General features: G+C 34.9%; 2 protein-coding genes across 4 annotated transcripts; one reads left to right on the top strand and one right to left on the bottom strand.

Moving 5' to 3' along the window:
• Positions 1 to 1,359: 1,359 nt before the first annotated feature.
• Positions 1,360 to 3,404, top strand: LOC117932956 (60S ribosomal protein L36-3-like). Its single transcript, XM_034854282.1, has 4 exons — positions 1,360 to 1,437; positions 2,297 to 2,392; positions 2,695 to 2,905; positions 3,101 to 3,404. The coding sequence occupies exons 2-4, from the start codon at positions 2,302 to 2,304 to the stop codon at positions 3,129 to 3,131; spliced, it is 333 nt and encodes a 110-aa protein (XP_034710173.1). The 5' UTR covers positions 1,360 to 1,437; positions 2,297 to 2,301; the 3' UTR covers positions 3,132 to 3,404.
• A 945-nt stretch (positions 3,405 to 4,349) lies between these two features.
• On the bottom strand, positions 4,350 to 13,700 carry LOC117933653. Of its 3 annotated transcripts, XM_034855126.1 has the most exons (12): positions 13,142 to 13,699; positions 12,496 to 12,582; positions 12,150 to 12,233; positions 11,994 to 12,038; positions 10,762 to 11,876; positions 9,576 to 9,664; positions 9,251 to 9,354; positions 9,053 to 9,155; positions 8,532 to 8,607; positions 8,314 to 8,428; positions 7,700 to 8,231; positions 4,350 to 5,325 (listed from the first exon to the last, which is right to left on the bottom strand). In XM_034855126.1, the coding sequence occupies exons 1-12, from the start codon at positions 13,419 to 13,421 to the stop codon at positions 4,833 to 4,835; spliced, it is 3,123 nt and encodes a 1,040-aa protein (XP_034711017.1). In that variant the 5' UTR covers positions 13,422 to 13,699; the 3' UTR covers positions 4,350 to 4,832. The 3 variants fall into 3 exon arrangements, with proteins under 3 accessions (XP_034711017.1, XP_034711016.1, XP_034711018.1); XM_034855125.1 differs by having other exon boundaries at positions 10,762 to 12,038; positions 13,142 to 13,700; XM_034855127.1 differs by lacking the exon at positions 13,142 to 13,699 and having other exon boundaries at positions 10,762 to 12,038; positions 12,150 to 12,255; positions 12,496 to 12,585.
• Between the last annotated feature and the right edge of the window lie 335 nt (positions 13,701 to 14,035).

The raw sequence follows: 14,035 nt of genomic DNA, 5'->3' as shown, positions 1-14,035 counted from the left end.
ATTAAATTATTAACTTCTCGATGTACATGCAATCATGGGTAAAAGTTTGTTTCTTAATACTAAAACCATATGAATTATATACAAATAATTAATTTTAGTATGTGACATTTTAATTACACAATTATATTAAAAGCATTATAATGAAAAAAATAATTATATTTAGATACGACTAGAATAAGAATAAGATTTGTTTAACAGTAAGTTTATTTTATTATTATTATTTTTTTAATTGGCCGTGGATATTTTGATAAATAATTTTTTATTTAAAATCCAAATGCTTCAAATTATAATTAATTTTGGAATTATTTGTTATTAACGGAATGTTTTGTAACTATTATTTAGTGACATAAGTTGACTTTAAATTAAAATATATTTAAGTTATTGATTTAAAATTTATTACATAATTCTTACTTTAAGTATTAAGACTGTTTGATAAAATTAATTTAAAATTTATTTTAAATCATTAAATTAACATATTTAACCTTATAAATTATAACTAGGATAAAAGATGTAGAGTAATAATAGTAAAGGTCATGGAATAGCAAAGGAAGTCGTTGAGGTAACTAAGATAAATAAGAGTAAAAAGGTAAAATGAAACTGTAAAGTTAATAACAAGTAAATTATTTTTATTTATTATTTAAAGTTTTTTTTTTTACTTAAAGTCATACCATTAAGTTACTTTACTAAGTATACTTAATTTATTTAATAACTTAAATTAAATTATTAAATCACTTTAAGTTATTAAGTTGATTTACCAAATACCCATTAACGGGGTGTTTGATAAAACTTAATATTTATTATTTAAAAATTTAAGTTGACTTTAAATTAAATCATATGTAAATTGTTTACTTAAAACTTATTACTTAATTATTACTTTAAGTAATAAGGTTCTATAAAATTAACTTAAAAATTTATTCTAAATCATAATATTGACATATTTATTCTCACAAAATATAATTAAAGTAAAAGAAGTCGAGTAACAATAGAGGTTTTAGAGTAGAGTAACAAAAGATATTGTGAAGATTATTGTGACAAATGGTGATAAAAAAGATAAAATAAAAATATGAATTTAAGAATAAATGAATGATTTTTACTTATTACTTAAAATTATTTTTTACTTTAAGTCATATCATTAAGTTATTTTATTATACATATAATTTATTTAATAACTTAAATTAAGTTATTAAATCACTTTAAGTTATTAAATTGGTTTAACAACATAAAAATTATTTCAAAATTTCAACATATGCTTTAGGGTTAGAAAATGTTTTCCCCTTTCTATACCTGAAACGACGCCGTTTCAAACCGGGAGGACTTACTTCACAAAAAACGACGTCGTTTTAGTAGTGTCTACATGTGTTTCTTCTATAAAAGGCCGCACATAACCCTAAAACCCTAGCGGTGTTATTCCACTCGACCCCTCAGGCGCAGCTAAAGGTGAGCATTTTACAAAAATCTGTGGGAAACTAGAAATGGCCGATTACTGAATGGTGATGATGTAGGAAGGGTTTTGTTTATTGAAAAAATTGGTCTGTATGAGTTTCTGTCCCTACGATTTCCCAACAACCCAATAAATGAAATCCCCTCCCTTTCTCTGAGGTTTTAATGGATTTAATCTTTATGTCTTCGTGATAATTTTCATGGATTTCCTCGTTTCATATGCTGTCTGCCATATGTTAGGGTTTAATACTGTGATTTTATGATGTATCAAATTTTCTCCCCCACCAGCTACACGCACACATGTTAGATTTTCATGGATTTGTCGGTCATGGCTTTTTAGCAGTGTTGCATTTCTTTCAACAGAACTAATTAGGGTTTTTTTTTCCCTATTCCATTGTTGCTTCATATGGGTTTTTTTATTAGCTTTTTGGCAATAATTTAGGATGATTTTAGAGCTTTTTTTGTTTTGTTTTGTGATTACCAACTATTTGTATTTATATGTCCTTTGCTTTATTATACTCTCTATGCGAGTCGTATTGGCTCTGTAGTCTGTACACTTTGTGGTATATGAGCATATGATTTCTTCTTCCTTTTTCTCTGTTTCGGTGAGGTTTTAATTAAACGATTTGTGCTGGTGTGAATAGTATTGAAAGTCAAGAAGTTAGCGTCTGGAGGTTCAAATAAGAATAAAAAGGAATATTAAAATGGCGATCATGGGATCCCTTTTCTAGATGATAATTTATGAAACTTTAATATGAATAACTCAGATGTTGTCTTTTTCAAAAAATGTGCTCTTTGGCGAATAATGGACATGGATGGATTGACATATACTGAATGATAATTGTTGAAGCTAAAGGTGAGATGGCTCCAAAGCAGCCTAATACTGGCCTCTTTGTAGGGTTGAACAAAGGTCATATTGTAACCAAGAAAGAATTACCTCCACGCCCATCGGATAGGAAAGGAGTAAGTTAATTCCACAACATTGATATTCCTTCCTATTAATTTCCTGTTATTTATTGTTCAGAACATGGAATCGCACATATTTTTTATTGTTGTATGAATCTTTCTGGAGAAAGGCTTAGGTCAGGTTACTTAAGTTTTTTTGTTATCATTGCAGCTGTTACTTGAGTTTTGGTCTTATAATTAGATCAATGGTTAAATTACAGTTTTTTTTTTTTAATTATTTTTTAAGATTGTTATATGGAATAAAGTGTCATTATGTTCATTGGTTGCCCTTTTTTGGGTGTCATTCAGATAGGAAAGGAAAAACCAGCAAGAGGGTCCATTTCGTAAGGAACTTGATCAGGGAAGTTGCTGGTTTTGCACCATATGAGAAGAGAATCACTGAGCTTCTCAAAGTTGGGAAGGATAAGCGTGCACTGAAAGTAGCAAAGAGAAAGCTGGGTACTCACAAGAGGGCAAAGAAGAAGCGTGAGGAGATGTCTAGTGTTCTCCGCAAGATGAGGTAATTTGTAATGACATGCTATTTTTCATTATCAGTGAATTTAAAAGTATGCTTCTTGTGTGTGAATTGATGCTAAACATGGTCATATCTGAAGTTTTGTTGTATCCTTACTGTTGCTATCCAACGTAACTTGAGGATTTGGTTTTCCAATTTACCCATACGATTAAATTCTTGTTTATGGAATGTTTTATGTAGGTCTGGTGGAGTTGGGGAGAAGAAGAAGTGAAGGCAGCATTTGGTTGCTGTTAAATACCCAAATGAAGACATGATCCAGGATGCATTAGTTAAATGTTTTTTTTTGGTTAATTTATTATGTTTCTTTTCTTGAGACCAATATTATGCTCAAAATCTTATTGTTGTTTTGAACCGAAAAAGGATAAGACATTGTATTTTCCCTGTTTCATGAGCCAGAATTTTGATTTGACTTCATTTTTCTGCTAGGATGGAATGAATATTTGATCTTTTGTCTGAATGTCAAGGGTATGGATGAATTTTCTGTTTTTTGTTTTTGGCGGTTAACTGAGCATTGTGCTTTCTGGGCAGTGCATGTAGATGGGAAAGAGCATTGTATTGTTATTTAGGAAATATATGAATATGTTGCTGTCGGCAGCTACAGATTGCCCAAGAGAATAGGAAATGGTAGATGCGTGAGTCACTTGAACCAATTTGGCAGGTGCTGTTGCTTGTGGTTTTTGTTTTGTGCCTATTGGGAAGGATTATTTTCAGCTGTAGGTAAGACAAATATGTGAGGAGGCAACTTGCCTATCAGCTATTTCCTTGTGATGTTTCCCTATCGTTGTCGCAAGCAGTCCTTGGAACTCAGGAGCAATGCCCAAAACCCAGATTCCCTTTATCCTAAAACCTATCAAAAAAAAAAAAAAGGGAAAAATGATTCCCTTTCTCACAAAACAAATTCTCAAATTCTGCATCAAAGTGAATAGTCTGCCTTTAAGCGGCTTTCGTGGTCAGTATGAGTGTTGGGTGGAATCCAATTTTACTTTTTAGGCCGCATTAGGTAAATTTTCGGTGTGAGGGAATAGGTTCATTTTCTTTCTTTGGATGGTTCAAATGATAACTAGAATGAAATAAAAAATGATTAGAAATAGAATGAAATAAAAAATGATTAGAAATTTCATTTAGGAGTTAGATTCAATTGATCAAGTGGTCCCCAAGGAGGGGCATTTTGATTCTCAATATAAAAAATAATATATAATATTTTAAATTTTCATTAATTTTTTATGATTAATTTTTATTTATTAAGTAAATATTATTATTTTTAGATATTCTTTTAAAATAAAGACAAAAAAAATTACTTTAAACTATGAGTAAGGATAATATTATCACTTTATTTATTTTAAGCACAAAAAATAAAATCATCAAATTCATTTTCAAATGAGGAGAATTGAAATAACAAAATTTATTCTTATTTAAAAAGAAGTAGAAATCAAAACAAAAATATTAATTTCCTTTTCTCATTCCCACCTACAAAACAGTGTGCTCCAGCCCTTGTTAACATTACAACGTAAATAGCGTCTGATTATGAAATGATATCAAACAGGGGATGCACAACGGAGCCCGTCCAAGCATATCACATATCGTAATCACCTTTATGGTGCCACCTGATAAGGTGTTAATGTGACCGACCAAATAAGTTGCCCGAATGACTAATTTAATTGTGAATCAACGGAAATCATATTCTCCTGATGGTACGTGTTCTTACGGCAATTATTTAAAGAGGAAATTTCATCGGTTTTCAGAAGGGTAATTGTCTTCTCTATCTTGATGTTATTCTGGGTAACAGCCAGACTCACATTTACCAAGAACGGGGTAGTGAAGAAATACAACTCTCCTTAAGCAAAAGCTATAACCTGCAAAAAATGATTGGCGATGATAGAGGCCAGAAACAGAAGGGGGAGGAAGAGAGAGTTTATGTCTTGAACTTCTGGGTGAGTTTCTCTACTCCTCCCCTGCAGTCTCCCACCACTCGTTTTGTCCCTTCTTTGATGACCAAACCGAATTCTGCTGTGTTCTGCTGCAACTCTTGTATCGATCCACCAGCTTTCACAACAGCAACATCTTTTAGCTCTCTGACTTGTGTGCCTACCTTTGAGGCCAACTCCCTCAAAATTGATATTAAATGGATTATCTTCTGGACAATGTTATCAATAACATCTTTAGATTTGCCTCTTAGGTCAGATCCCATTGCATTGAGTTTGTCCACCAAATTCTCAGCCCTGCTGACAGTTCCATCAACTGAGAACTGCTTTGCTGTATCGAGCCATGTCACTTCAGCAGAGGCCTCTTCACGTAGCTCATTGTCAACAACAACTTTGATGCCATGCTTCTCCCAGCGATCTCTAGCCTCCTCCAGGGCTTTTGCTTGTTCTCTGGCTCTTTTTGCCTCATCCTCAGCCCAAGCCCTAGATAACAAACAATTGAAAGTGTAAATTGGAATTTATAGGTGTCAATAAAAATCACTATGTATTGCTGAAGTAAGGAGAACTATTACAGCATCATATTCATGTATTAAGCAGTATTTAGGCTCCATTGCTATTTGTGAAACCAATGTTTGGTTAATCTCGGTTTTGATGATAACAAAACAAGGTTTAGAACTAATGATTATATTTCAAGTATGATTAGACAAGACGATTTCGAAAGTGGCAATCACAAAAACAAATCAAGCCAAGGAGAAATTATGAAGAAGAAGACCACCTCAAAGAGAAGTGTTTTTCAAAACCCAAGCTTCATAAGATTTCTTTGTAAGGTTGTTGGTGTACTAGGATTTTCATGTATTACATTCTTTACTTATGCACCAAAATCATCCAAGAATTATTTTGTTTTAAATATTTTAAAATTGGATGATTTCATGTTTTCAACTAAAACATTATGTCAAATGTTTTTCAAACTTTTTTAAGTTGAAAAAGTTGGTTGTTGAGCCAAAAATGGCTTAACCGGTTGAACCGAATGATGAACTGGTCGACCGCCAGCTCAACCGGTCGAGGGATGCAAAAAACCTTCTCTGTCTTCCAGAATGGTTGTTCAATTGATCGAGGTCTAGTCGAGGTTCAACGGTCACTTGCCAAGCATTAAATGTTAATGGCTAGCCAACCGATCGACCCCAGCTCGATCGATCAAACCCCCAACAGTTAGTTTGACTTTTTTCCTCTATAAAAAGACTCCAAATCTTTATTGTTTATGAGCTCAACCTTCCCAAATCTTTCTTAAATATATTTGAGACTTGGAAAAGTGTTTTTGAGTGCACCATTGTTATAAAACTTGCATATCTTTAAATATATTTAGTGCACTATTCAATCCTAATTTTCTTGTATCATTTGAGTTTAAAGTTTTTGTACTAGGATTTTGTGAGATCAATTATTTGTACATCTTTGAGAGTAAGATTCTCAAGTGTGGGGTATCACTTGAGAGGTTGTTCAAGAGTGAGGTATCTCTTGAGGATTGTAAAGGGTGCTTGGAACCAAAAGTTCAAGAGGGTGGATTGGAACCATAATCCAATTGTATTGCTTGAAGGCTTGGTTTGGAAGCCTTGAATTAGTGGAACCTCAAGCTTGGGATTGAAGCTAGAGGAGAGTGGATGTAGGCCGGGTTGCACTGAACCACTATAAAATCTTGTGTTTGCATTCTCTTTTCTCTACTCTTTTACTTTATATGCAATTGTCTTTATATTGTTTTATTATATACTTGCATATATTTGTCTCTTACATTCATATAGTTTAAATTTACAAAAAGAGACCATTACCCTATTCACCCCCCCTCTAGGGTGATTACCATAGGTTGAATTAACCTATTTTTTCTAACACCATCAATACTAACACAGATACTTCAAACAATGGCTACATTTGTTTTAATTTCAAATCCCAGAAATGCCAAAAAGAATAGCTAATAAATATTTTAAAAAGTTATTACATATGGTTAGAGACCCCCTCAAAAACATACTCAAGCCATCATACAAGTCATCTCCAAACCCAATTAGATAATCCTAAGTGCTATACCAATCAGTTTGTGTTTGAATGCTTCCTTTGGGTAATAAGAAAGGTTCCACAAACATGATAACCTTAACTAGGAATTTTAGGATTTATTTAGCTTGGCAACCCATTCAACATTTTTTTTTTGCTCATAAGCCTTACACCGATGAGGCTTATGGCCTTAAAGCAATTTATGCTTGTGTCTCAAATGTTTAAGGAGTTTTAACAAGTTTTAGAGCCTTAATGGGCTTTTGTTATATAATTTATAAAAGGTTTGAACCTTAATATTCAGTGCTATTGTGCTTTATGGTATAGATTTTCTATGTTTTGTCTAGAGTCTAAGGTTAGAATTAAACCTTTTACAAATTATGTACTTAGTTAGCTTCTAATCAACCCTATTAAATTTGAAAAGAAGAAATCAAGAAGTTGTTTTGCCACTGCAGTGGTTGAGCTTATATATAATTATTATCTTATAATTGATGAATGTAGAAGAAGAATGAGTGCATATTAACACTGATGGGAACGATGATAGAGCAATTAGTTATGATTATGATTCCTTGGAGGTTCTACTACTGATAGTGATGATAGTACTAAAGATTATTTGATGAAGCCATGAGAGAATTATATTTTAGAAACTACTGGCTATGACAGAATAATAAATTTGGCTCTTATGAATTTTATGGTTTTCTTGACATTTAATTTTCAAGTGATTCTATTAGTACTTTTTATTCTTAAGTTGAGACTTATGCCTTGCCTCGTTTAAACAAAATGCCTCAAGACCACCTTTAGCCTTTTAAAACATGATTCTTACCTGGCCATAGACAAGGCTTTCCTCTCAACCTCCAGCTCATATTGTAATCGGGCAATCTCCTGGTTTTCACTTTCTGCTTCTTTCCGAAGTTTGCTAATCCTTTCCTTTTCATAAGATATCTCCACCTTATTACTCATAAAGCTCTGCAACTGCTCCTCCACCTCACTCCTTAACCTTGAGAGAACTTCCATTTCTGATTCAATGGCAGCACGTTCTTTTATTAAGGAAATATTATCTTCATCTCTCTCAGCTCTTAACTTTTCCAATTCCTGCCGTGCTTCTTCAGCCAATTTCTCCATAGCATCAATCTTTTTTCTTTCTAAGGAAAGCTCCTTCTCAAAACTAGCATTTAGTTCTTTCTCAACTTGATCCACTAATGCACTATGCTCAGCAACAGCCTTTTCTGCCATAGCTTCAGCTTCAATGCGTGCAAGTTCCTCACTAACTATATCTGATGACTCACCAGTTGCAAGAGCAATAGCAGCTTGAGCCTTTGTGACTGGCTTATTGGGTTGGAACAGTCTTGTGTAACCTAATCATGAAAGTGGACAGACACATAGACATCAGTGTCAACATTAAACTTTATAACAAGCAGTGATGGGAATATGACTCACCAAATGCAAGTGCTATTATTCCCTGTTCTCCTGCAGATGCATCAGCCACAAGGGCAGGCCATGCATCAGGGTTTATGTTATCGATGTCTATAAAACCAGAAACTTGGTACAGGACCTGCTTATAAGCATAATGGTTAACCAACTCAAAATTTAAAGTTGCATTCATAACTGAATGAGGAAGTAGCTGAAAGATAAAACAAATGTTCAGGTTAAATTACCTTTTTGTCAGTTTCTGGGAGCTGTCTTTTCTCTAGGGCCATCTTCCAGCTCACAAGATCTTGCCGTGACAATGGGCTGCACAGGAAAATTTTGGTGAGGAAGACAGGGAAAAGAGGAGAAAAGGGGAGGGGAAAAAAAATCTGAGACAATAGCAAGCAAACACAAGCATGCATTTATGTCATATTGTTACCCCAAACTAAAACTAAAAATAAAAAATAGGAAAAAAAAAGAGAGAAAAGAATTGTTGGAGCAAGCCAATAGAATTAGGAATAAACAAGTTCCAAAAGGTAATTCAAAAACGCACCCACAGACAAACACAATATTGGGGATTTTCTGTAAATGGATTACACTATAATGCACAGTTGAACAAAAACACAAAGGGGAAAATTAAGCATCCTTGTAAGGTAGACACACAAACACAAGAAATATACTTGCTTTTCCATCAGCAGGGAGCAAACTATAAGAGGAAGGTTGATATTCAAGGGGGGTTCGTAATAGAATAAGCCACTTTTATAGTCACCTGTCAGGAGAGAAATAGAAGGGACTCTGGTCTTCTTCATCTGAAAAAGAAAGCAAATCACGTCTTGATAGCTTGCTTGAGATAAGTCCAGCCTCTGCCAAGCCTGAAACATCCAACTTAGTGAGAAAACTCTTAATGCAACAAAACAAAGGGCATATCCAAACAATTGAAGCTCAAAAGTTTAGAATCAATTCTCACCTTGAATGGATGAAAAATCAGGGTCTTCAGGTGTAATATCATCAAATGCGAGTTCAGTAATATTTCCTATGTACATAGCTGGATATACCTTTGAAACTGTATTCCTACAAGGAATGGATAGGAATTATTAATCACATGTTATCAACATCCAATGTGAATTTATGTTGGTAGCCTTCAGATGCCGATGCACTCTACAAGCTACAGAAACAAAGAGGTTGGATACCTCCTGTGTACTTCAGTGTACTTTTTTGTTATTATATTATACATACCTTTCTTTGCCTATCAAGAAGAAGTTATAGAAACAAAGAATAGCAAGATGGTATACCTTGAAAGAACACTACTTGCAGAAACCAACCAACGAGCAAACTCACGACGTGTACATAGATCGCTAGGTTGAACATCAGGTTCGATGACCTGAAAAGATTTAACAATATTAAAATCAATTCAAGCTTCACATGGTCTGCACAGATTCAGAGTTAAATCCTCTAGAGAACAGCACAACTAGAGTTAATAGTTTGGTACATAACAATTTTATTTTTATCCTTGATAGGACTCAAACCAAGAAGGATGCACATCCCCAAGTGCAGTGCATATTGATCTCTCTGATTTAGCAAGATACAGGAAGCTAGTCCTACAGGACCTTTCATTTCAAGATAGATATTTAGGAAAAAAAATGTGTGGGGCTGACATAGAATGGATCTGTAAGGAATAATGTCATGATACGATAATTAGTTTTACTTTACTACTTTTGCATTGTCTAATAGAGATAGGTGTTATTATTTTGATGATTAATTATTTTTAGGTGAATTAGTTTCCTATTTATTTGGAGATATTATCTGTTTGTGAACAAAGTCTATTTAAGTCATCCTAAATAAAATAAATAATTAGAGAACTTTATTCCCTTGAAGAATCAAACTAGGCCATGAAGGCCTCATGCCCAAATGGCATGCAATAGAGTCATTGAAGGTTTGAGCAAAAAGATTGAGTTGTTTTTGACCGCCAGAAAATTTTTCATGACCTTATAAGAGCTCCCCCTCCAAATAATTGTTTGAACCACCCCAATCAAAGATGGCCTTCTTCCATCTCTATTCATAAGCTGACAGCCTAATAAGGTAAGAAAATTGTATGAAGCAGTGATCAGAGAAATTGATATATTTAAAAATGGTAACTCCATCAACTTGTCCATGCCTGACTGGTTCTGTGACAGCCTAATAAGGAGTAGAATGACCTACTCCTGTTATTCTCTTGTTCAAACAACAAATTGGGAGTTACATTACACAGTTTATGGACTTATCGTGGAATGGTTGCCAATTCTTAGTTTAGACATTACAAAGTATTTGATTTACTAGGATCCAGCTTTTTGGGAAACACTATTATGTTTATTTTTACTTCGATAAAATTCACTTCCTACATTTACTTTCTGACAATGGAATGGATTCCAAAGATTCAAGAAGAGAACAAATGAACCACTAAAACACTCGTTAAATGCAGGAATGAAAGCAGAATGGTACCTTTAAAACCTGCAATGCTGCTAGCGCCTGTCCCTGGACTTGATCAACAACTGCAGGAATAACAACCTGTCCAGGAAGCACCTTCAGACTTTCAGAAACTGCAGATGGAGCAGGTATACCAGCAGAGGAGAAAGAATTCTCAGCTATTGGTGATTCCAAAAATGATCTGTTTCTTTGGATCTTATTTTGAAGATTTACATCCTGGTCATAATCAAATGGATAGGGTAATGCTGATGTAGAAGATGTTGACCCACTAGCATTTAGATCATGCAGTTTCACATATGATTTATTTGGTATGTCCTTCTCCAGCTCTTCCAGGTCAAGATATTCCCTATCTGCGTTTAAATCATGCAGTTTCACATATGATTTATTTGGTATGTCCTTCTGCAGCTCGTCCAGGTCAAGATATTCCCCATCTGGAGCAGAGTGTTGAATCCCACTTGCATTTAGATCACACAGTTTCACATATGATTTATTTGGTATGTCCTTCTCCAGCTCTTCCATGTCAAGATATTCCTTATCTGCATTTAGATCATGCAGTTTCTCATATGATTTATTTGGTATGTCCTGCAGCTCTTCCAGGTCAAGATGTTCCCTATCTGAAACAGGATCTTGAATCCCACTTGCATTTAGATCACGCAGTTTCACATATGATTTATTTGTTATGTCCTTCTGCAGCTCGTCCAGGTCAAGATATTCCCCATCTGAAACAGGGTCTTGAATCCCACTTGCATTTAGATCACGCGGTTTCACATATGATTCATTTGGTATGTCCTTCTGCAGCTCGTCCAGGTCAAGATATTCCTTCTCTGAAACAGGGTGTTGAGTCCCATTTGCATCCACAAATGATTTATTTGGTATGCTCTTCCACTCATTTAGCATCTTGTCAGAGTGCACATAATGATCTTCATCCACAGTCCTGGGAAAAGAACTGGAAGATGACTCTAGTGAGAAGTTGGAATTTTCTGTACCCTTTGACCCAAGCAGTCCCCCTTGGTCATCAGAATTAAGATTTGTGGTATCAGCATCATGGATTGACGAGTTAACCAGTTTAAGAGCATCCCCATTCTCTTCAAGTTGAGAAGATTCTGATGAACCCACAGCAAGGCTGGCATCTGAGTAATTAAAGCTAAGGGTATCAATAGGATCAATAACAATATCAGATTCACAAAAACCAGGCGAGCTTGACATTGAATCTCCAGCAACTAGAGTGTCATCAAAAGGTGATTCACCTGACATATCTTCTTGAATGGAAGGAGTAGGCATGGCATCAGTACCTGCAAATATATATTTAACATCATTTACAGACAGGGTCCCCATATTACTATCAACATTTTCAGTTGTAGCTTTCTTAAGTTCTGAAGATGAAGAATAACCCTCCTCTGTACCTGTCTTACTCTCTAGACTATAATCTTCTTTCAGGATTCCTTGTTCCATCTGTATTGTCATGGCCTCCATCTGTTTTTCTGGTCCTGTATACACCAATATATGTAGCTAAAAACTAGTGAGAAAAATGAACCAACTGAAGCCAGATCTTTCTTTGCAAAAGTTATTTTATACATGAAGTCCTGTAGAACCGACAAAAAATAAGTGTGGGTAAGGATTGCCAAAAACCATGTCCATGGATAACCAAGAAAACCTCAAAGAGAGTACCTAGAGCAAAAGCTTTTAATATGCACCAATTGGTAATCTTGACACAATCTTTAGCCTTTATCAATCAAAATAAATACTCACTGGAAGGATTCTGCTTGCTCAAAGAAAAGGCCGCAAAGGAAAGACCAGCAACAAGAACAACTCCAGCTACTCCTGCTCCAACCATTCCTGAAAGTAAACCACTTTAGAAGTGTTATCACTTATCAATCTACAGAAAAGATCTATGGGCCCTATAGGCTTTGTTTCTCTGCTCAGAATTGGATTTGATTTGGAATTCCAATTATATGAAATCTTGGTCTTTTACTAGGAAATTACACTTAGTTGTCTCAACTCTGAAGTTCATGGAATTTGGTGTTCACGCAATCTATTGTTGTGAAAAAGATAAGTGTAGATTAAAATCAGTGCCTTCAATTCCATACAACACACAACCTAGACAAGATAATTAACTGCTCCCATCACTAAACAAAGTAACGAGAAATTTATTGGATGATGAAACTATAAGGAACATAATTTCCCATTTGTTTTTTCGCCAAGAAAGTGGATGAAAGTAAAGAAAATTTGAACCTTGTTTATGTTTACCAGAAATGAAAATATAACTCGATTAAGCTAATAAACAAACAATCCTCATTTTCTAAAATTCCAATAACGCAAAAACATATAATCCAAAGCCTCAATTTCCTTTCATTTCCTACATTTTCTCAGCAACCAAACAACACATTATCCATACCTCCGGGCCATCGTTTCTTCTGCGATTTACCGTATTGTTCAGAACCATCTGAACCGGACCATCCCGACAAATCATCACCCTTGGATTCCGAACTGATCCACGAATTCCCATCACGATGTCGCCCCACTCCATTCCCATCGCCGGCAATGGACAACACGCGAACCTGACGATCAAGCTTGCGAACGTGCGTCCGTACAAAAACCGCAGGAGATCTTCTGCATTGGAAGGAGAAACGGAGCTGGAACGAGCTTGGAGACCAATTAGTCGTCACTGAGGCCATAACGGAATAAAGTGTAAACTCAAGAAGTGAAATCAGGGCTTCCAAGAAGCTCAAACTGTAAAGGAATTGAACCAGAGAAGATTAAAGATAATTCCTAGGGTTTCCTCCGTAGAGTAGTGAAGAGAAGATGAAACAGTGACAGTTCTGTCGCTATATCCGTGAATTTTCTCACACTTTCTCTCCGATTTTCTCTCACTTTCTAATTTCCTCTCTCTCTTCTGTTTTATCTTGTAAAGGCAACGATTTTTTCTCTTTCTCTCTCTTGAATTTTCTGTCTCTTTCTCTCTCTTTCTAATCTTTCTTTTCCGACACCGGAAATTCGGATTTAAGGCACAGGCGCAACTAACAAATGTGCCGAATCACCAAATATGACCCTGATCTTTGTAAAAATACCACTCACGACCCCAGATGAAATGACCTTTGTACCCTCGGAAAGTTATCTTAGACCAAATATCGCTTGTAAATTGTAATAACTAGACTAACCACCTCTTTTCCACGAGGCAAAACGCCCTCTTCGAAGCTTGGGCAGCATTTTCTCAACTGAGACTGATATCTTCAATTTTGGGTTTTTTTAAAAAGAAATGTGGATTATTTTTTATTTTTAAGATTTATTT

Source organism: Vitis riparia, chromosome 16 (assembly GCF_004353265.1).
Source record: "Vitis riparia cultivar Riparia Gloire de Montpellier isolate 1030 chromosome 16, EGFV_Vit.rip_1.0, whole genome shotgun sequence".
Classification (NCBI taxonomy): Eukaryota; Viridiplantae; Streptophyta; class Magnoliopsida; order Vitales; family Vitaceae; genus Vitis; species Vitis riparia.
The sequence above is the reverse complement of the archived record's forward strand: the minus strand, read 5'-3'. Positions and strand labels throughout refer to the sequence as shown.

Excerpts from the sequence above, each read along its gene's own strand:
- LOC117932956 (XM_034854282.1), top strand. The coding sequence starts at position 2,302 with ATGGCTCCAAAGCAGCCTAATACTGGCCTCTTTGTAGGGTTGAACAAA. Across the intron at positions 2,393-2,694 it reads ATTACCTCCACGCCCATCGG|ATAGGAAAGGAAAAACCAGC; the intron begins ATAGGAAAGGAG and ends GGTGTCATTCAG. Across the intron at positions 2,906-3,100 it reads AGTGTTCTCCGCAAGATGAG|GTCTGGTGGAGTTGGGGAGA; the intron begins GTAATTTGTAAT and ends TGTTTTATGTAG.
- LOC117933653 (XM_034855125.1), bottom strand. The coding sequence starts at position 13,421 with ATGGCCTCAGTGACGACTAATTGGTCTCCAAGCTCGTTCCAGCTCCGT. Across the intron at positions 9,665-10,761 it reads CAGCATTGCAGGTTTTAAAG|GTCATCGAACCTGATGTTCA; the intron begins GTACCATTCTGC and ends AAATCTTTTCAG. Across the intron at positions 8,429-8,531 it reads TCCCAGAAACTGACAAAAAG|GTCCTGTACCAAGTTTCTGG; the intron begins GTAATTTAACCT and ends GCTTATAAGCAG.